At 41.5% G+C, this 21,228-nt stretch overlaps 1 protein-coding gene and 2 long non-coding RNA genes across 3 annotated transcripts in view; 2 read left to right on the top strand and 1 right to left on the bottom strand.

Annotated features, from left to right (window-relative positions):
* LOC149974568 (uncharacterized) overlaps window positions 1–3,615 on the bottom strand; it is a 4,954-nt gene extending 1,339 nt beyond the window's left edge. The window contains exons 1-2 of the long non-coding RNA XR_016489470.1: window positions 3,297–3,615; window positions 1–180 (exon numbers count right to left, since the gene is read on the bottom strand). The exon at window positions 1–180 is cut by the window's left edge and continues 1,339 nt beyond it. This is a non-coding gene — a long non-coding RNA (uncharacterized LOC149974568). The remainder of the gene's footprint in view (window positions 181–3,296) is intronic.
* Window positions 1–20,963, top strand: part of LOC110498783 (piggyBac transposable element-derived protein 5) — a 34,960-nt gene extending 13,997 nt beyond the window's left edge. Inside the window, exons 3-7 of the mRNA XM_036956102.2 lie at window positions 118–252; window positions 1,282–1,462; window positions 11,591–11,788; window positions 14,713–14,818; window positions 16,650–20,963. Coding sequence (XP_036811997.2) covers window positions 118–252; window positions 1,282–1,462; window positions 11,591–11,788; window positions 14,713–14,818; window positions 16,650–16,845 — 816 coding nt within the window. The 3' untranslated portion in view covers window positions 16,846–20,963. The remainder of the gene's footprint in view (window positions 1–117; window positions 253–1,281; window positions 1,463–11,590; window positions 11,789–14,712; window positions 14,819–16,649) is intronic.
* Window positions 3,796–5,052, top strand: LOC149974567 (uncharacterized). The gene is made up of 2 exons (XR_016489469.1): window positions 3,796–4,262; window positions 4,369–5,052. It is a non-coding gene; the product is annotated as an uncharacterized LOC149974567 (long non-coding RNA).
* Window positions 20,964–21,228: the final 265 nt, after the last annotated feature.

Below are 21,228 nucleotides of genomic sequence, written 5' to 3'. Positions count from 1 at the left end.
TCTTATACAGTACAATCAGTCAGAAACCGCTGCCATGGTGCCATCCCTGGTTATATACCTGCTCTTGGCTGAATGGACTCCTTTGAATATGAACTGTATATTCCCACTGTTCCATAGGTGCTCCATGAGCCTCTGATTGATGAGGACCCGGTGTTCATCACCACCTGTACGGAGAGAGAGCTGAGGAAGAGGAGGAAGAGGAAATTCAGTCTGTGGGTCCGCCAATGCACATCCACTGGCTTCATCTGTCAGGTACAGTGTGTGTATGTTTATGTAAATGAGACAAAGGGAGATGGTGAGAGCAGTGGAGAAAAAAATGAGGGGAGGGACTGTACTGTAACCTCTTGGATTTATACTCTTATATCTGGGAGCTAGTGCTTTGCCAACTTTGTGACAGACTGTGCACCTTCAATTACCCCCTGTGCAACCTCACCGGGAATTGCACAAGACTGCCTGCCATTTGTCTAGACTCTAGAATACGACAGGACTAGTGCAATCAGACCATGCCCTTCCCACTCACTCAGACAGCTGAGAGATCCAGGCAAACTGTGTGATTGGATGACTGATATGGGACCATCCCAGTGCCTCAATCAGTCTCCAGACCCAATGTTCTGTTGTTGTTTCCCAGGAGTTAGGCTTTTACAAGCCGATCGGTTTCTTTTGGCTCTGAATTGTCTTCTTTTATGGCAGAAATGTGCCATAGGGAGAAGAGAGAAAACAAAGGGAAAAGTTATAGAGTGAATCAATGGGATTCCATTAGTGCAATGCCCAGTCACTGCTTGGAAAATAAAGTGCCAGTCCACTTAGTATAATTGCTCTCTGCTCTTGGTGGGTGTATAACCAAATGACTGCTGCCCCAAGCCTCAAACAGACCCAGGAAGGCATGAGAATTAATGGATATGCACGCCCGTTCCGGTTGGTGGGAAGAATAATTCATCTATTATGTATTTTTCATTTGTAATTTGCAAGACAACGACTGTTAATGTCTCATCTATTACTAAACAACAGGGTTCATAGTGTAAATGATAAATTACATTGTGTAACGATAACTAGTGTATCAATCAATTTGTCTGATCAGAGTAATATTTACATGTAAATTGTAATCAATGGAGCTAAGCCAGGCCAGTGATTCAGATTGTAGGAGCCACATCAAGGTCGCTAATTGGAACACTTGGAATGATAGCTGCTACACAGATCATTGCTGAGGTAATGTATGTATTGATTTCGATATGTCAGTGTATGACATTATCATGGTTTTGACTGTCTGTATCTCTCTTCCAGATCTATGTGCATCTAAAGGAGGGCCAGGGTCCTGATGGGCTGGCCACCCTGAAAATCAAGCCTCAGCTCCACAGTATGGTGGCCAAACAGCTGTGTCAGAACCTCTCAGGCCGCAACAGCATCATCTTCACCGGACCCAGCATCACCAGCCTCAACCTGTACCAGGAGTTTGAGAAACAGGGTATATGCTTGTCTGTCTGTCTGCCTGCCTGCATGTCTGTCTGTCTCTGCATCTCTTTCTGTCTCTGTCTGCCTGTCTGTCTCTGCATCTCTGCCTGTCTCTGCATCTCTTTGTCTGTCTGTCTGTCTGTCTGTCTGTGTCTGTCTGCCTGCCTGCCTGCCTGCATCCCTTTCGGTCTGCCTGTCTGCCTGCATGTCTGTCTGTCTCTGCATCTCTTTCTGTCTCTGTCTGCCTGTCTGTCTCTGCATCTCTTTGTCTGTCTGTCTGTCTCTGCATCTCTTTCTGCCTGTCTGTCTCTGTCTGCCGGCCTGTCTGTCTGTCTGCCTGTCTGTCTCTGCATCTCTGTCTGTCTCTGCATGTCTGTCTGTCTGTCTGTCTGTCTGTCAGCATCTCTTTCTGTCTGTCTGTCTCTGCATCGCTGTCTGTCTCTGCATCTCTTTCTGTCTCTGTCTGTCTGCCTGTCTGTCTCTGCATCTCGTCTGTCTGTCTGTCTGTGTCTGCATCTCTTTCTGTCTGTCTGTCTGCATCTGCATCTCTGTCTGTCTCTGCATCTCTGTCTGTCTGTCTGTCTGCCTATCTGCATCTCTTTCTGTCTGTCTGTCTCTGCATTGCTGTCTGTCTCTGCATCTCTGTCTGTCTGCCTGCCTGCATCTCTGTCTGTCTGCCTGCCTGCATCTCTGTCTCTGTCTGTCTCTGCGTCTTTTTCTGTCTGTCTCTCTGCATCTCTTTCTGTCTGTCTGTCTGTCTCTGCATCTCTTTCTTTCTTTCTTTCTTTCTTTCTATTAAAAACAAACTGTTTAAATGGGTGGAGGCATTTGTCTGAAGCTTAAAAAGGATATTCAGCAGCGCCACAATGCTTATTCCACCCATACTCTACCAAGGTTTTCTAGCACACAACTTTGATCTACTACAGTAGCTATGTTGGTATTGTTCTTCAAACTATGTGTAGGCAGGTTGCTTAGTATTCAAACCTTTTCAAACAGCCTAATTCATACTCTTAGAGGAGGTGCTTTCACAACAATGTGATTTTTACCTCACACAAGGTAAAGTATTGGATTCTTCACACACCACAGTAAGACATCCCATTACACTACCTTTTTTGTGATAAAAAAAATGTATTAAATTAAATCAAGATTTGCTTTTATTAGGGATGCACGATATATCGGTAAACATATCGGAATTGGCCGATATTAGCTAAAAATGCCAACATCGGTATCGGCCCAATGTCTAGTTTAACGCCCATGTTAAAAACCGATGTCAAAGCTGCCGTGCATACCTATATAACGTAGGTACATGACCTACATACCTATATAACGTAGGTACATGACCTACATACCTAATATAACGAATGTACATGACCTACATACCTATATAACGAATGTACATGACGTAATGACACCAGGTAAAATTTTGCTCTACACTTGCAACACAGCATCCCTAACCTAGCCCACAATGCTGTGTGGATCGAGCAGTCAAACAAGTCGAGCAGTCATTTGAAAGAGTAAAAGAAATCCAGCGAGACAACTGAAAGGCGAAATCTATTAAAGACAAGATAATGGTATTCATTGCCCTTGACAATCAAACGTTCTCTGTCGTGGGTGATGTTGGATTCCGCCGACTGGTCGAGCACTGGGACACACTACCAAGTGAGCTCTTTTTCAGATGTTGTCCTACCGGAGTTACACTTCAATAGCGTCGCCGCTATTAGCTTCACGACATACATACTATGGAACACCGTTTGGGTCTTTGCGTGTCAAAAAAGATAGAGTAGCACTGTCGAAGCTGTACAAAAAAAGTCTGCAAACACCAGCCACGAACAACATGTTTACAATACCTCGTTGGTAATAAAGCATCATTTGTTCGGCCGCAACTTCTGGGGTAGTGAGCTTTAGCTGGAAACCCAGCTAGCACCAATACAATCAGCCTGAAAACAATGACCAGTAGAAACTGCAGTCATTTTCATTATTCTTAGCAATGATTTAGGAATCCTTGTGAGTAAGTATTAGCTAGTTTGCAACTTGTTGTTCGCCTATTGAAATTGAACTTCACTTCATGAAAATAAATAGCTAGCCAGCTACTTAACCCTGTTTCCCAAAGCTAACATTATAAGCAGTCAGCTAGCTTCATCTGGCTAGTGAGGCTCGACCCGGACCGGGTTATGTGTTGTGAAGCTAGCCACAATAAGGATTAGGCACAATAGTGGAATTTGCGGTTTGTCTTCAAAATAAAAGTATGTCATTGACAGTGATGCAAATTAATACAAATAGTAGAATTATTCCATACTTTTATTTTGAAGGCTAACCTTAGGCTATCCTTATCCTTAGGCTATCCTTATTGTGGCTAGCTTCACATAGATGGGTCCGACCACCATTAAATAAGAACTGCCTTAAAAATTAGGGTTATTTTAGATTGCTACATAGTCAGCTAGCTAACTATAGCTACTGAAACAGATTGTCGTTTTGAACTTTTTGGGGGAAGAACATTGTTTGCATCCATGAGCTAGCAAACTTTTTTTTAATGACCAGCACTAAGTACGCGAGACAACTTACCAGCATCATAGCGATGAATCGTTGTGACACATGAAATACAAGTGATAGTGTAATAACTACTTAATTTAGATTTTTTGTTGTTGTCATTATTCAGATCCTGGTTGGTCAACAAGCTTATTTGACACGTCAAATAGTGTTATTTGACGTGTATCTTTTTTTTGGCAAGCAAAGACCCAAACGGCGTTCCATAGAAATAAATCCTGGTTGAGAATGAAACGACTGAAGAAATGATCAACAAAACAGCACAGCAAGTAAGTGAAAGAAATGGGTTTTGATTATGTTTTATTGGTAATGGGGACATACGTAAATGCCAACAAAATAATTTGTGTGTGTGTGTGCCCCTTTTAATTTAACTAGGCAAGTCCGTAAAGAACAAATTCTTATTTACAATGACGGCCTACCCCGGCCAAACCCGGACGACGCTGGGCCAATTGTGCACCGCCCTATGACGGCCGGATGTGATGGAGGCTGGATTCGAACCAGGGACTGTAGTGACGCCTCTTGCACTGCCTCGCAGTGCCTTAGACAGCTGCGTCCATGTGTGTGTTAACTATTTAACTGTACTAGAATGCTTAAAAGGCTGCAAAAAAGTTATATCGGTATAGTTTTTTTTTTTGGCAAGGAAAATATCAGATATCGATATCAGCCAAAAATGTCATATTGGTGCATCACCAGCTTTTATACTTACAAGACCATCAAACTTGATTGAGCTGTTTTGTGGTGCATTATATAATAACATCCTTTTTTTGGTCAGTATGGTGCCCAACATAACAACAGGTGATGGTGTGTTGGACACAGTAGGTCAGATAGATAAAGCCGGTCTGCATTCCTTAGTTCTGTAACTGTTAGCTTACCTGTTTTATATTGACATATATATTGACAAGCTCAGAACCACTTGTGTTTCAAACATGGTCCTGTTTAATCAATTGCTTTGCTGATCAATGGACAGTTCATTACTTCTGTAAAAATAATATGTAGCTTAGTTGTTTGTACTTGTATTTATTTTTGTAATAAAGATAGTGATGCAACAATAATACACATGTACAATATCTAAAAATACATACAGCCAAATTATTTATATAATATATATATATATATATATATATATATATATATATATATATATATATATATATATATATATATATATATATATATATATATAATAATTTGAGCGGCTTGATTTTAATAGCAGGACACCGTAAAGTCCATTGTCCATCTGAAGAGTATGAATTAGGCTGTTTGAGAAGGTTTGAATCCTAAGTACTCTGCCTACACATACTGTAGTTTGAAGTACAATACCAACATAGTTACTGTAGTAGGTCAAAGCTGTGTGTTGGTAAAACCTTGGTAGAGCATGGGTGGATTAGGTATTGTGCTCATGTGAATTTCCTTTCTTTTTCAGCTTCAGACCAATGCTTACCTCTCACTTAAAAGATTGTTTTTTGGTTTTAATTTCCATGTTTTTTATGGAAACAGTAAAAGTAAACAATAATGGCAACAGTAGTTGTTAGTATTTACACTGCTCAAAGAAAAAAAGGAAACACTAAAATAACACATCCTAGATCTGAATGAATGAAATATTCTTATTAAATAATTTTTTCTTTACATAGTTGAATGTGCTGACAACAAAATCACACACAAATTATCAATGGAAATCAAATTTATCAACCCATGGAGGTCTGGATTTGGAGTCACACTCAAAATGAAAGTGGAAAAGCACACTACAGGCTGATCCAACTTTGATGTAATGTCCTTAAAACAAGTCAAAATGAGGCTCAGTAGTGTGTGTGGCATCCACGTGCCTGTATAACCTCCCTACAACACATGGGCATGCTCCTGATGAGGTGGCGGATGGTCTCCTGAGGGATCTCCCAGACCTGGACTAAAGCATCCGCCAACTCTTGGACAGTCTGTGGTGCAACAGATGGAACAAGACATGATGTCCCAGATGTGCTCAATTGGATTCAGGTCTGGGGAACGGGCGGGCCAGTCCATAGCATCAATGCCTTCCTCTTGCAGGAACTGCTGACACACTCCAGCCACATGAGGTCTAGCATTGTCTTGCATTAGGAGGAACCCAGGGCCAACCGCACCAGCATATGGTCTCACAAGGGGTCTGAGGATCTCATCTTGGTACCTAATGGCAGTCAGGCTACCTCTGCCGAGCACATGGAGGGCTGTGCGGCCCCCCAAAGAAATGCCACCCCACACCATGACTGACCCACCGCCAAACCGGTCATGCTGGAGGATGTTGCAGGCAGCAGAACGTTCTCCACGACGTCTCCAGACTGTCACGTCTGTCACATGTGCTCAGTGTGAACCTGCTTTCATCTGTGAAGAGCACAGGGCGCCAGTGGCGAATTTGCCAATCTTGGTGTTCTCTGGCAAATGCCAAACGTCCTGCACGGTGTTGGGCTGTAAGCACAACCCCCACGTGTGGACGTCGGGCCCTCATACCACCCTCATGGAGTCTGTTTCTGACCGTTTGAGCAGACACATGCACATTTGTGGTCTGCTGGAGGTCATTTTGCAGGGCTCTGGCAGTGCTCCTCCTGCTCCTCCTTGCACAAAGGCGGAGGTAGCGGTCCTGCTGCTGGGTTGTTGCCCTCCTACGGCCTCCTCCACGTCTCCTGAAGTACTGGCCTGTCTCCTGGTAGCGCCTCAGCCAGAAAGCATAGCAACTGAGAAGTGGTCTGTGGTTATCACCTGCAGAACCACTCCTTTATTGGGGGTGTCTTGCTAATTGCCTATAATTTCCACCTGTTGTCTATTCTATTTGCACAACAGCATGTGAAATTTATTGTCAATCAGTGTTTCTTCCTATGTGGACAGTTTGATTTCACAGAAGTGTGATTGACTTGGAGTTACATTGTGTTGTTTAAGTGTTCCCTTTTATTTTTTTGAGCAGTGTATTTAATATTAACAGTTGATTTTCCAGAGGGAAGTGAAAAACCAGAAACCCACTTAAGTAAATATGTAGTAAACTGGATTTTATTCCCTAATCTCTCTTAAAACAATTGAGCAAGCTCCTGGAAAATACACCCGATTTTGGTCTTTATAAACCGCTACGGTGTTGATGAACAGCTGAGTAGTAGAATCAGGTGTGGTACTAGACTTGAAAAAAATAAAAAACATGCATAACCCTGTGGATCTTCAAGAGCAATTTTGGTAACTCCTGATACAAATACTGCTGTGAAACACCTGTAAAACAAAAGTACAAAACACTCTTAAGAAAAATGATTTACATATCTGACATTGGATAGGTGCTATAAATCCTTTAGCTACAAATGTTCAGTAATTCTGTACACCGCTGTCCAACTACAGTAAAAGCCCATACATTCCCACATTTATAAAGGGTAGTATAAATATAAAAACAGATGTGAATACTCACAAATTTGGAACAAAACCGATTTTAAGTATTGTCCGAAGTACCATGTGTACTGCGTCCATTTGAATTTTTTGAAGTCGTTTGTCAGCTCTACATGGGCCAGCTTGCATTTCTCCTTGACAGGCGCATGCCCACAATCCACCACTCTGCCATAAAGCACTGTGTCCTTGGGCAGTACCATAGGGATAGCGTGTAATGTGCATTTCAGAGATGAGGGCAACGACCTCTTCCTTTTAGAGTCTGAGAGCAGGTCTCTCCTCCGTTCTAGCAAAACGCACGCAGTAGTACACACCACCACACTCACTGACACTTGCCTGCCACTCCACGAACCCAAAGGCTGTTTTAATTGCCACTTAATAAATGAAAGTGTGTGTGTGGCGGGAATGGGCTGTCAAAACTATAAACAAATGAATGGTCCAAATGTATCCTCCGGGAGGCAAACCCACACTCTTCAGATCTATAGACGGATAACTAACGATTACACTACAAATCCTGTTCTAATAAAATGTAGTTAGACAGACCATTTTAAATGGAGTCTGGAAGCGTCGGTTCCAAAATGATTTGGTTAATTCACTCTATACTGTTTCTCACACTTGATTGAAATACAATAGTCTAAAACAGTTGGTTTTCTGAAAAACGACTCATGTAATAATGTAGCTAAGTTAGCAAGCATGTCATTTTATTTGGAATGCGTAGCAATGGCGCACAATTTAAGCAAGCAGAGAGGGGGTTCGATTAATCTGGCCCAGGGTACACCGGGCTATGAAGGTGGGGAGGGACGGAAGGTAAAGCGTTTTAATCAAAAGTAATCCATTTAGCATGTGAACACAGAATCCTACTCATTACTACACGTGCTTACCTACTACTACTCCATGCTTAATTTGAGTTGACTGTCGGAAAGAGCGGGGCACCTGGCTCACGCCCAGGACCCACACCCCCTAACTACTTTACTTGTGGATGGCGACTTCAGATTTTCTGGGAACACACTGAAAAGTAACTCGACACCATTTTAATCAGTCAGTACAAATGTTGATTATAATAATGACAAGAAAGCAGGAAAGGGAGCGTATGCCGGACCTGGTAAATTGTCTGATGCTAGCGTGCATTTGCTTACTTGTAGTGCACAACTGAACTGAGACATGTGCATTTGGGGTTCAACCATTGACTATATGCGGTTCATAACTACACTGAACAAAAATATAAACGCAACATGCAACAATTTTAGATTTTACAGAGTTACAGTTCAAAAAATCAGTCAATTGAAATAAATTCATTAGGCCTCAATCTATGGATTTCACATGACTGGGAACAGATATGTTGGTCACAGATACCTTAAAAGTAGGAGCATGGATCAGAAAACTAGTCAGTATCTGGTGTGACCACCATTTGCCTCATGCAGTGCAACACATCTCCTTCGCATAGATTTGATCTGGCTGTTGATTGTGGAATGTTGTCCCACTCTTCTTCAGTGACTGTTGTTGCTGGATATTGACAGGAATTGAACACGTCAAACCAGAGCATCCCAAACATGCTCAATCTGTGACATGTCTGGTGAGTATGCAGGCCCTGGAAGAACTGGGACATTTTCAGCTTCCAGGAATTGTGTACAGATCCTTGCGACATGGGGTCGTGCATTATCATGCTGAAACATGAGGTGATGGCGGTGGATGAATGGCACGACAATGGGCCTCAGGAGCTTGTCATGGTATTTCTGTGCATTCAAATTGACATCGATAAAATGCAATTTGTTCGTTGTCCGTAACTTATGCCTGTTCATACTATAACCCCACAGCCACCATGGGGCACTCTGTTCACAATGTTGACATCAGCAAACCGCTCACCCACAAGACGCCGTAGACGTTATCTGCCTTCTTCCCGGTACAGTTAAAACTGGGATTCTTCTGTGAAGAGCACACTTCTCCATCGTCCCAGTGGCCATCGAAGGTGAGGATTTTCCCACTGAATTGGGTTAAAACGCCAAACTTCAGTAGGTCAAGACCCTGGTGAGGATGACGAGCACACAGATGAGCTTCCCTGAGATGGTTCCTGACAGATTGTGCAGAAATTATACGGTTCTGCAAATGCACAGTTTCATCAGCTGTCTGGATGGCTGGTCTCAAACGATCCTGCAGGTAAAGAAACCGGATGTGGAGGTCCTGGGCTGGCGTGTTTAAACATGGTCTTCTGTTGTGAGGACCTCCTGCCAAATTCTCTAAAATTATGTTGGAGGTGGCTTATGGTAGAGAAATGAATATTATCTGGCAACAGCTCTGGTGGACATTCCTGCAGTCAGCATGCCAATTGCACGCTCCCTCAACTTGAGACAATTGTGGTGTTGTGTGACAAAACTGCACATTTTTAGTTATCTTTTATTGTCCCCAGCACAAGGTGCACCTGTGTAATAATCATGTTGTTTTATCAACTTCTTGATATGCTACACCTGTCAAGTGGATGGATTATCTTGGCAACGGAGAAATGCTGCCAACAGGGATGTAAACAAACGTGTGCACGAAATTTGAGAGACCAAGCTTTTTGGAAAAATGTTGATCTTTTATTTCAGCTCATGAAACATGGGATCAACACTTTACATGTTGCCGTCATATTTTTGTTCAGTTTAGCATATTGTTTCTTAATAAAGCAATTTGTTTTCTCGGCTATGGTTTTTGTTGTGGTCTGAGTTGTTCTTAGTCAAGAAAATGTAGTGTAGCTAACTGCAGTTTTTGTCCTCGCTGAAATCTTATTTTACCCTAGCTTGGTCTATGGCGTATTCTACCTAGCTAGTTTTCAATGCCCATTGTAAGGCAGCTAGCTAGCAGTGTGACCGTTTCCCAAAGTTTGGCATTGGCTTTGGTCCTGCTTTGAACCTATTTAGTTAGCTAGTTTTATGGGACAATGTATGGTGCATGAACTGGCCATATGTGTTAGTCTTACATTGGCTAGCTTTGCCTAGCTAACGTTAACTGGCTATCATAGCAGCCAAGGATGTTCACTATCTTATTTCTGCATATTTGTTTCTGCTTTGATTACACGCAAGTGTCTAGGTCAGTAGTTTACACGTGATGACTTATATGAAAAACCTTAATTGGCAAAATATAGCTAGCGTTCCTTGTTTGTTGGTTAGCATCCTAGCCAACGTAAGCTCTCATCTGACTGACCTAGCTAATTAAAACAAACCCACATTCATTGGCTAGTTAGCTACCCTTCTTTGCCTGTTTGTTGGTCAGGTAGCTAGCTATCAACTGACTGGTGTTAGCTAGCTACAGAGGCTAGCTGCTGGACTTTGGACACCGAACCTAATGTTAGCTAGCTACCTAGCTAATCAAAATGTATGTTTGCATTTATTGATTAACCTCAGCTTGAATACAACTATATAGCTAGCTATCGACAGTAGCCTAGGTTTTTGCATACACTTATGACTGGCATCCTGGTGCAAGCAGCTGTGTTGCTATCACCCCCACAATAATCTCTGTCTCCCTCTTTCTCTCATCCTTTTCTTTATCCCTTTCTCTCTCGCTGTACAGTATGTACTGCAATCTCCTTTCTCATCACTCCCTGCTCATCCCCTGCTGTTTTTAATCACCATACATGTCCTCCTGCTACTGTAGTAATGAAAAAGAAGACTGTCAATTGAAGTTAACCCTGAGAACCAACATGTGAATTGTTTATTTTGCTGCTTCCATGCCTACCACCCACTAGGCTGCACAACCAGACATGGAGTTGACATACAGTAAATTCTCCCAAGGCTTATTTTGGAAACCTAGACCACCAGTTCATCCTATTGTTTTAATTAACAAAGTGAACAGCCTGGTGAGAGGGGCAGTGATGCCACAGTAAACCAGCCCCGTAGCCCTGCAGCAGCTGACATAGATATTAATCATGTTCAGCTACAGCTCTATTAAAAACGCCACTGTCTTTCTTTTACCGCTTGCCGAGTAAGAGGTGGTGTGAGAGCGAGTCTGTCCTCTTGGTGTCCTCCTCTAGGCTTTATCCTCTGATCTCAATCTGAACACATACTGGCCACCTGCAATCTGTGCCATCTATCATTACTGCAGGTGGTGGGAGAGGATGGGCTTTAAGAAAGAAGAGGAAATAGTCAGCTAACATGTACAGATTATACAGTGTGGTGGTTCGTTCAAATATAAAGTGCCTCTGACATTTAAAGTAAGGTGTGTGTTTGTCCTCTGCCAGAGATCTACTGCTGTGGGCTGCTGAGCACCAGGAAGAGTGACTGCACCGGCCTGCCCCAGTCCATGTTGGTGAACCCTGAGAGCCCCCAGCAGAGGGGCCAGTCCCGCAGCATGATGAGAGGTAACACCTCTCTCATCAGCTGGTACAACAAGGGACACTTCCGCTTCCTTACCAACGCCTACTCACCCACCAAGAAAGGTAAGGAAACCTGCTTTGGGACCGACGTGATATTACCCATGTTTTCTTTTTCATACATTTTCATTCAGAACATGCATTCAGGGGGATGTTTAAATGGTATTCAATCATGGGCATACATTTTAGAGTGAACAGCCTTCAATTTTAAAGAAAAACGTTTTTCTTTATTTTGATCATGTCGACCTACTGTGTCAATATAATGCTCTGAAATTAAGCATCATTATGAAGCTCTTTAGGACTGACTGATACAGTATGAGTCACCACCCACCATTGACATGATGTGGATTTAACAGACCACAGTAACTCCTAGTTGTTAATGCACTCGTAATCTACCCTGTAGACTGTGAGAAACTCTGATGTAGCACCTCATCACTCTGTCTCTCCCTGTATGAGTGATGTTCAGAGATAATGGAAATGGGAGAAAATCCCTGTTGCATGGCATGTGAAAGGCTCTCACCCCACACATTTAATCCCATTTGTAAAGTAAATTAGGTGGGAAAATGCATTAAATCTGGATAGATAAACAGCAAGGATACAGAGTAGATGAGTGGAATTGAGGGTTTGGATTCTGTTCTTGGCTGTGTTAAAAGAAGTGTTGAATTTTTCAAGTGTTTGGGAGGATTTTTCTTGTTGAATACAATCTGAATGAATCCTATAGAAGAGCAGTGGTCACCAACTTGGCGGTCGACTGATCCATCTCCAAGGCATTCCTAGTCGATCATCAAACATTTCTGTAAAAAAAACTCAACGATAAAGCTTAGAGCTCTTTTTTTTTTGTTATTTTTTTGTGCTGTTGGTGGTAGGTGCACTTGAATTAGAAGCCCTAATACCAGGAAGGCAAAGTATTCCCATTTTTAACCATTTCATGTGTCTGAAGGTAGAACTCCGTCTACACGACAGGCTCAGAGAGCAAATCAAGTGCACCTATAGGCCTACGGCTGGCCAATCCGATAGCTCAGATCACCACGTCTGCACAGTTTCCTCGATCCATAGACTAAAACATATTTTTAAGTTTTATTCACAAAGTTAAGAATTCTAAACTTTTAAAACCATGACTAGAGACTCAAAGAATACAGCAAAGAGCTTCTGTTCTTAAGAGTAAGTTCATGTTTGACAGTGCTGAATAACAACTTAATCAACACTTTGTTCAACACTTTTATAAGCATGAAAATGCACATTCTCCCTACTTCCACTCACGCTACAACCAGCACTGCAGCTGTAATGAATGACTATAGTGTTCCGATAAGCTTGCGTTGTTATTATTAGCGGCTTGCAGCTTCTTCTTTTTTTATATCAAGTAATATTTCACTTTCTCTGGTCATAGGAGTAACAACATAAATTGGTGCATGAGGCAGGAATAATGCAGTGTGACTGGAGTTTTACCATCAGTTGGAAGACTGTGCCCCATTTTCTCAGCGGAGGGAGAGCAAGGGGACGGTGACTGTGGTGAGAGGCAGCCTCACCCCTGCTCCCTCCCATCAGACTGACCATCAGATGCAGGCCATCAGTCCAGTAAAAAAAAAAAAATCATGATTATGCTCACTCAGCCGGGCCTCAGAAGTAATACAACAAATGAGCAATTACAAGTGTGATCATTTACCAATTTAAAAAATACATCATTTCAAAATGGTCTGAGAAGAACAACTTTGCAGAGCAATTCAAGCATAGCCGATATGCAGTGATAATGTATTAGGCCTTTAGCCTACTGTACAAACCTCATTGTTACAGAACTGTTTTTAATTGGTTAATGTTGTATAGGCTTATGTTTTTTAAGTTATGTTTTTAAAAAAAAATAATAATCTGAGCTGTAGATCTCGGCTTGCATTTTTACTCAAAGTTATCTTGACCCAGAAAAGGTTAGTGACCACTGCTATAGAGGATGTAGGTTATTTTTTTGTTAGTTCTCATTGTCCAGGACAAATTATATCTGACTACAGATAAAATAAGAACCCAAAATACAGCAAAACACAACCCCCTCCCACCCCAACCTTCGGTGTGTCCCTCCTATCTTATACAGACTAGACTAATTATTTTTGTTTGGATGGGTAAGTGGTGGTCATAACATTTCATTATAGCTACAGAGAGAACTATTTTACCTTTTGAATAAATAAACCACTGTATCATTGGTGAAATGAAGTAATCGTGTGAAAGACTGAAGCCTAGGGAATAGTGACAGTCAGACATATTTCCAAATTCCACATTTAGACTTTATCAAGTCTGCTTCCCGATTTATATTTTTAAATTCTGTAAAAAAAAAATCATTGACTTTTCTGAATATGCGCTTACTCTTTGATCTTGCGTTTCTTTTTCAATTTGCCCTCCTGTAACTTTCCAATTTCCATTCAACATTACACTGTAGGGCCTGAGTGAAATCTTAACATAATTAGCATTAGATAGCGGAGGATCATTTTAATGGAAGCGAGTCAGCGACAGATGGAGGTTCAGTCAAGAAAAACATATCAACGACCTGCTAATGGCTCAATGTGATCCAGGCGACTACTAGACTCGTTCCCTCGCAGCTACCTCCATAATTACACTGTAACTCCTCATGTTCATCTATTTTTCATGTGGTACACCCATGATCTGTTTTAGCTATTAGGTTGATACTTATTGTTTATTCTAGCTACACTAGTAAGCGCGCAGTCATATTTTGCTTGTTAGAGAGGAAGGTATTTTCCACAGAATATATTGGTTATTTTGAAGCTATAGTGAGAAACCATATTAGACTTTGAGGCATTCAGTCTAGTTATTTACAGCATCACAACTGCACTCTTTATCCAATTTACTTTACTGTTATCTGCAAGATGATATGCCACACATTTTTGTATTATAATTTGTCACTGAGTTGCAATCTGAAAATATGATTACATAATACTTTTTAAAAAAAACTCCCATTAGTCCTGTTTGAGTCATGTGTTGGGTTCTAGGGGTGATCATCAAAAGGAAAAGTGGTGAGATTCCCTGTCCGCTGGCTGTGGAGGCCTTCGCTGCACACCTCAGTTACATCTGCAAGTATGACGACAAGTACAGCAAGTGAGTGAATACTGGATGTATTGCAATCAGTTGTCATCCTGGGAGAAATGTGTTCGCCTATATGAATGTTCATCATAGGACAGGGGTGGCCAACCCTCCTGAGAAGCTACCCTCCTGCAGGCTTTTGCTCCAACCCTAGCTAGCACACCTGATTCTACTAACTGCTAACGAGGATATTGATTAGCTGAATCAGCTGTGTTACAATGAGGTTGGAGCTAAAGCCAGCATACCCAGTAGTTCTCCATGAGGGGATTTCACCCCTGGAGTTTTGTAGGTCAAGTGTATTGAAATGTAAGATTTGAATATGGCAAACTGTTCTGTTGTTCCTACAGTTTTGTGTGGCTTATTTCAAAGTATGTCAGGCTGCATTGGGACACGACAGCGGTTTCAGCTCTTAAGCTCTCCTCCTACTGTGCTGCTAAACAGAGAGTCGGCCTGACTCCCCCTGTGGTGGGCCCATGCTGGGTGCTCACACACTCCCCGCCATGCAAGTCAGGCTCAAGTGAATCCTTCATTAATAATTCAGTCACAGCCAGACATTAATTGAGGAGGATCACTCTATAGCATTCCTTATCAGCCTCAAGCCAGAGATGGCGTTCCAGGTTTCCTTTTTGCAGTTGCGCTGTGCAGAGTCGGATTAGACCGTACAACACCTGGAGAAGGAATTACATTGATGTGATATAGCAATCTTCTGAGCTGCACAACGTGACGGCAAAAAAAGATGACCTGGGACACCACCAGGAACTCAGATGCCCTGTTTAAAACCATACACTATAAAGGAATGAGATTTGAACTCCTAATTGCACAGTTATCGCACGAGTTTCTGTTCAAAGCTTGTCATGCAATGGTAAGATAAGAACATGAGCTGCATACTGTATATCCATTGGAATGCCAAAGATACTTAGGTAACAATTTGGATAGTCCATCTGCAGATGCTCTAGACTATCTACTAACTAGCTCTAACCTTAACCCGTACCCTAACCCTTATTCTAAACACTAATTGTAACCTTAGCAAGCATTTGCTTATCAGCAGATGGTTTGTTGATAGTATGCCCATTTGTAGAGCAGCTACAGATCGAAAAACCGGACTATCCAAGTAAAGTGTGACCAATACTTGTTGCATTAGCAATTTATAAGAAGATACCATGGAAAAGGTCATCCCTTTTCAGCATGGGACAGTAAATACATCCATAGTAAATCTACCTGCATTATGATTCCATCTGAGTTCATCAAGTGGAACACATTCAATAATCTGGACTTCCTAATCCACTGGAAGTGACACTTCATTGCAGTGCAATAGACTGACTACTGTCAAGGGCCCACCCAGAGATGTCTATGTCACAAATGGAGAACAGTGCCAAGCGACGTTAACACTGGTCAAAGACAGAAGACTTCAATTAAGGAGACAAGCAGAGTGATAGATGGGATGGCTCATCACACACACACACCAGGGAGATTGGCTCTTATCTTCTCACCCTCTCTAACCTCTCACTGCCTCCAATTAGTTTGGACAGTAATGAGATGGTCCTCTGAGCTACAGAACACAACACTTGTGGATGTGGAGGACTGCAGATTACATCTGGAGAGCCAGAAACAGGGACGTTAGCTGAATATCGCTCCTCCTCACCACTAACCAATGCCTCACACTTAGGAGGATATCTTGTCTCCATGACTGTCTGCGCTTCTGTCCGTCGTAACTTCTGTCCGTCTAATTTCAGATGTCCAGTCAGATAACTATGTGATGGACATCATCATCTGACACAAATGATCAAATTTCCAAGATCCCATATAGCCAATCAGGGTTGGTCTTTTTTTATTTTTTCCTTTTCAGGTATTTCATCTTCCACAAGCCAAACAAAACGTGGCAGCAGGTGTTCTGGCTGACCATCAGCATGGCCATAAACAACGCCTATATCATGTACAAGATGTCCGATGCCTACCAGATCAAGCGCTACAGCCGAGCGCAGTTTGGAGAGAGACTGGTGAGGGAGCTACTGGACTTAGACGACTGCTCTCCTACCCAGTGAGGCGGCCACATAATCTTTGTAATATACGCACACACATACTGTGTACACACACTGTCACACGTACCCACAAACACACACTGTTCATCACATGCAAAACACTAACACACACTAACCAAAACACTAATAGATTTGTTCTTTACAATTGTAGACACTGGGATAGGTAATTCCTTAAATGAAACAATATTTTAACAGTGCCAAGTCTGGGTTAAATGGGTTGGGGGACCAAACCTCCAGGTTTGGAGAGCAGGTCTATAGTTTAGTCGGAACGGTCTATAGATTAAAGTTTCTTTACTGAGTGAGGCACAAAGCAGAGCCATTGTACAGTACACAGTTCTCTATTGTTATTGTCACAGGCTGCATGACAAAAACGCAGTTGGATAATGTACTGTTGTTCAATGTTCAGATTTCTTTAAAAAAAATCTGGTTAAATATTGTTTCCATGTAGAGCAATATCACTCTGTAATGTAAATCTATGATCCTATTCGACCACCTATGGAGCAACATCGGGTGTGTTCTCTCCAAGATAGACCTGAACCACTAAGAAGAAATACTGTATGTGTGTATGTCGGTAGGTATGTATGTATTACAGTACCAGTCAAAGGTTTGGATGCACCTACTCATTCAAGGGTTTTTCTTTATTTGTACAATTTTCTACTTTGTAGAATAATAGTGAAGACATCAAAACTATGAAATAACACACATGGAATCATGTATTAACCCCCCAAAAAGATCAAAATATATTTTAGATTCTTCAAGGTAGCCACTCTTTGCCTTGATGACAGCTTTGTATACTCAATTGCATTCTCTCAACCAGCTTCACCTGGAATGCTTTTCCAACAGTCTTGAAGGCGTTCCCACATATGCTGAGTACTTGTTGGCTGCTTTTCTTTCACTCTGTGGTCCAACTTATCCCAAACCATCTCAATTGGGTTGAGGTCAGGTGATTGTGGAGGCCAGGTCATCTGATGCATTACTCCATCACTCTCCTTCTTGGTCTAATAGCCCTTACACAGCCTGGAGGTGTGTTGGGTCATTGTCCTGTTGAAAAACAAATGATAGTCCCACTAAGCGCAAACCAGATGGGATGGTGTATTGCTGCAGAATGCTGTGGTAGCCATGCTGGTTAAGTGTGCCTAGAATTTTAAATAAATCACTGACACCAGTTCCTCCATGCTTCACGGTGGGAATCTACTCTGTGTTTCACAAAGACACGGCGGTTGGATCCAAAAACAATTTCCACTAATGTCCTTTGCTCATGTTTCTTGGCCCAAACAAGTCTCTTCTTCTTATTGGTGTCCTTTAGTAGTGGTTTCTTTGCAACAAATCGACCATGAAGGCCTGATTCACACAGTCTCCTCTGAACAGTTGATGTTGAGCTGTGTCTGTTACTTGAATTTATTTGGGCTGCAATTTCTGGGCTGGTAACTCTAATGAACTTATCCTATGCAGCAGAGGTAACTCTCAGTCTTACTTTCCTGTGGCTGTCCTCATGAGAGCCAGTTTCATCTTAGCTCTTGATCGTTTTTATGACTGCACTTGAAGAAACATTCAGAGATTTTCCGTATTGACTGACCTTCATGTCTTAAAGTAATGATGGACTGTCATTTCTCTTTGCTTATTTGAGCTGTTCTTGACATAATATGGACTTGGTATTTTACCAAATAGGGCTATCTTCTGTATACCAACCGTACCTTGTCACAAGACAACTCAATTAGCTCAAACTCATTAATAAGCAAAGACATTTCACAAATTTACTTTTAACATGACACCTGTTAATTTAAATGCATTCCAGATGACTACCTCCATGAAGCTGATTGAGAGAATGCCGAGTGTGCAAAGCTGTCATCAAGACAAAGTGTGGCTACTTTGAAGAATATATTTTGCTTTGTTTAACACTTTTTTGGTTACTACATGATTCCAAATGTGTTATTTCATAGTTTTGATGTCTTCCTTATAAATCTACAATGTTGAAAATAGTAAAAATAAAGAAAAACCCTTGAATGTGTAGGTGTCCAAACCTTTGACTGGTAATGTGTATCTATCTACGTGTGTGTGTGTGTGTGTGTGTGTGTGTGTGTGTGTGTGTGTGTGTGTGTGTGTGTGTGTGTGTGTGTGTGTGTGTGTGTGTGTATAAGCCCAGGATCCTTCCATTATGTTTAAATTAAATATGGAGGACTAGTCTGCACTACATTTCATTACCATCCCCCTTCCAGAGCGCTTGCCATCTTGCTGATGCTTAATACCTGAAATGGGAAATGTCCTGCTTACCAGGGTAATGCTTACTGTACTCAGTAACTTAATATCTCAGTCAATAGGAACTATGCAACTGGTCATCAGATCATATGACTGGCAGTCCCTATTCTCAGCCAATTGGTTCATCGCTGTATATTTGCAACATCATTGAAAAATCTGGATGGTGTGACTTGTGTTCAGGTTTTCAGACTGCAAAGGGAAGGGTTGATGATATGATAAATTATTCTCGTTCTTGCCAATGAGGACCACATGAACGTTCATTTGGATGAAGCCTACAGTTTCTGTACAACATGACTACCGTCTCCATGTGGTGTAGTCTTGGATAATCAAGAGCTGCAGGGGTCAGTTCAGTTCAACTCTAGATAAACACTCAACTGTCCACAGCAAACCCTCACTCTCTGACAGACCACACAGACTGTTTTCAGTTCAGTTCATCTGGTGATGTATGATGAGCCTCTGGCTCAGCTGGGGAGCTAAGAGTGTGGCCCATATCCAGTGTGCCAGTGTGGCCCATATCATCATATAGGCCCACTGTAGTCACATCCACTGTCCAAACCCTGGAAGCAAGCCTGACATTGATCTATACAGTATGTAAGTTGGGTTTAAATTAAACATTACATACCGTCCGCCAATAATTATCTCACTCCAATGATGTCACTAAAAGATGGAGAGAAGAAAACACCAGACCCACAGAAGTTTGTCAATGTTAATCCTTTCAAAGGGACTTAGGAGAATGGATCCTCCTGATCTGCCATAATGACTTTGTGAGGCTGTGGTCTTGCCTCTTGTGTGGGGACAGAATAGCACCCCACTGTGCTGTATATTGAGCTGTTTTAAGTCAGTTAAGTGAATGTCACCGTGGCTTAATAATGTATTTTTAGCCAATAGAGAATGTACTGTCAGTGTAAAAGTGAAATCAATGCTTTCAATTGTGTGCAATTCCAAAGTCCACGCACACAGGCCTATTTTGTCCCTTGGCCGATGACATACAATCGTGCTTATCCGCTCCTTGCCACTGTGACTGTGTTTTTGATGTGTGAAGTGTTTGGGAGATTTGTACTACTGAGGCAGAGTTGTCCTAGCTAGGGCACTACTCATGCACTTTCGATGGTCCTGCACTTTAAAGCAATTCAATAACGGTGTTTACTAAATATCCCTAGCTTTGATGAATTCCTATAATTAATGGCGGTACTAAATGCTTCCCCAGAAAATAGATGAGTTAATGACTCTGCTCTGAAGATCTGTTTTGTCGCAGAACACTGAAGTTTAAATCCTGTTTCATTGCTATCGCCTGTTTCCTCTAATTATTGAGAGCTTGACCATTCTATGAAGAAGCAGGAAATCCATTTTTAATAAAAAGGGTAATTATTGTCTGAGTGCAGACTTCTGCAACTGAGTGCTACAATATTTATGCAGGAATGATTTAAAGGGGATCAACGAAAGTACACGAAGGTGATGAATACTACAAGCCAATGAAAAGGAATTATATTCTAAAAACATTATGAATATTTACCAAAATATATGATGTGCATATGCTATTGAGGTACATTTGTTTTTGTGTACTTATTAGAAAGTACATGTGATTATAGTTCTATCAGGTTCTTCACTTTTAGGTAAGACACATGATTGTGATTTTTCACCATTTCCTTTTCCCCCAAAAAAACATTGTCGTTCTTGTGTATGTTTGTTTGTGTGCGATCACTAGTTCTGTGCACTGATCACTGTCTGAAAGATTCTCTGACATGCCATAAGTATGTTAATGATGCTAATAACAATGCTCTTTTGTTCTGAATTGTTATATTGATAGACACCAAGAAGTATGCATGATAGTCAACAACCTTTTCAAAGTAAACACTTCTTCAAAATGAAATATATCATCTCTTTAAATTGTGTGTTTTGCGGTATATCTTAATTAGTCATCAAGTCCTTGGATGAGCTCTAAAATGTTCTGTAAGTGTAGTGTTACTAAGCAATGTCTATTAGGCCATATTTAATGTTATTAATACCACCATGGCCAAGTAGAGAGCAGATGACTCGTGTGGTGATCCGTTATTGCTACTCTGAGTGATTTCATGAACCAATTATAATCAGGAGAGATGGAGGGCTGTTAATCCCCCTCCCCCTGTATTC

Source organism: Oncorhynchus mykiss, chromosome 20, assembly GCF_057628025.1.
Source record: "Oncorhynchus mykiss isolate SJ-2025 chromosome 20, ASM5762802v1, whole genome shotgun sequence".
NCBI classification, from domain to species: domain Eukaryota; kingdom Metazoa; phylum Chordata; class Actinopteri; order Salmoniformes; family Salmonidae; genus Oncorhynchus; species Oncorhynchus mykiss.
This window is presented reverse-complemented; position numbering and strand designations above follow the sequence as displayed.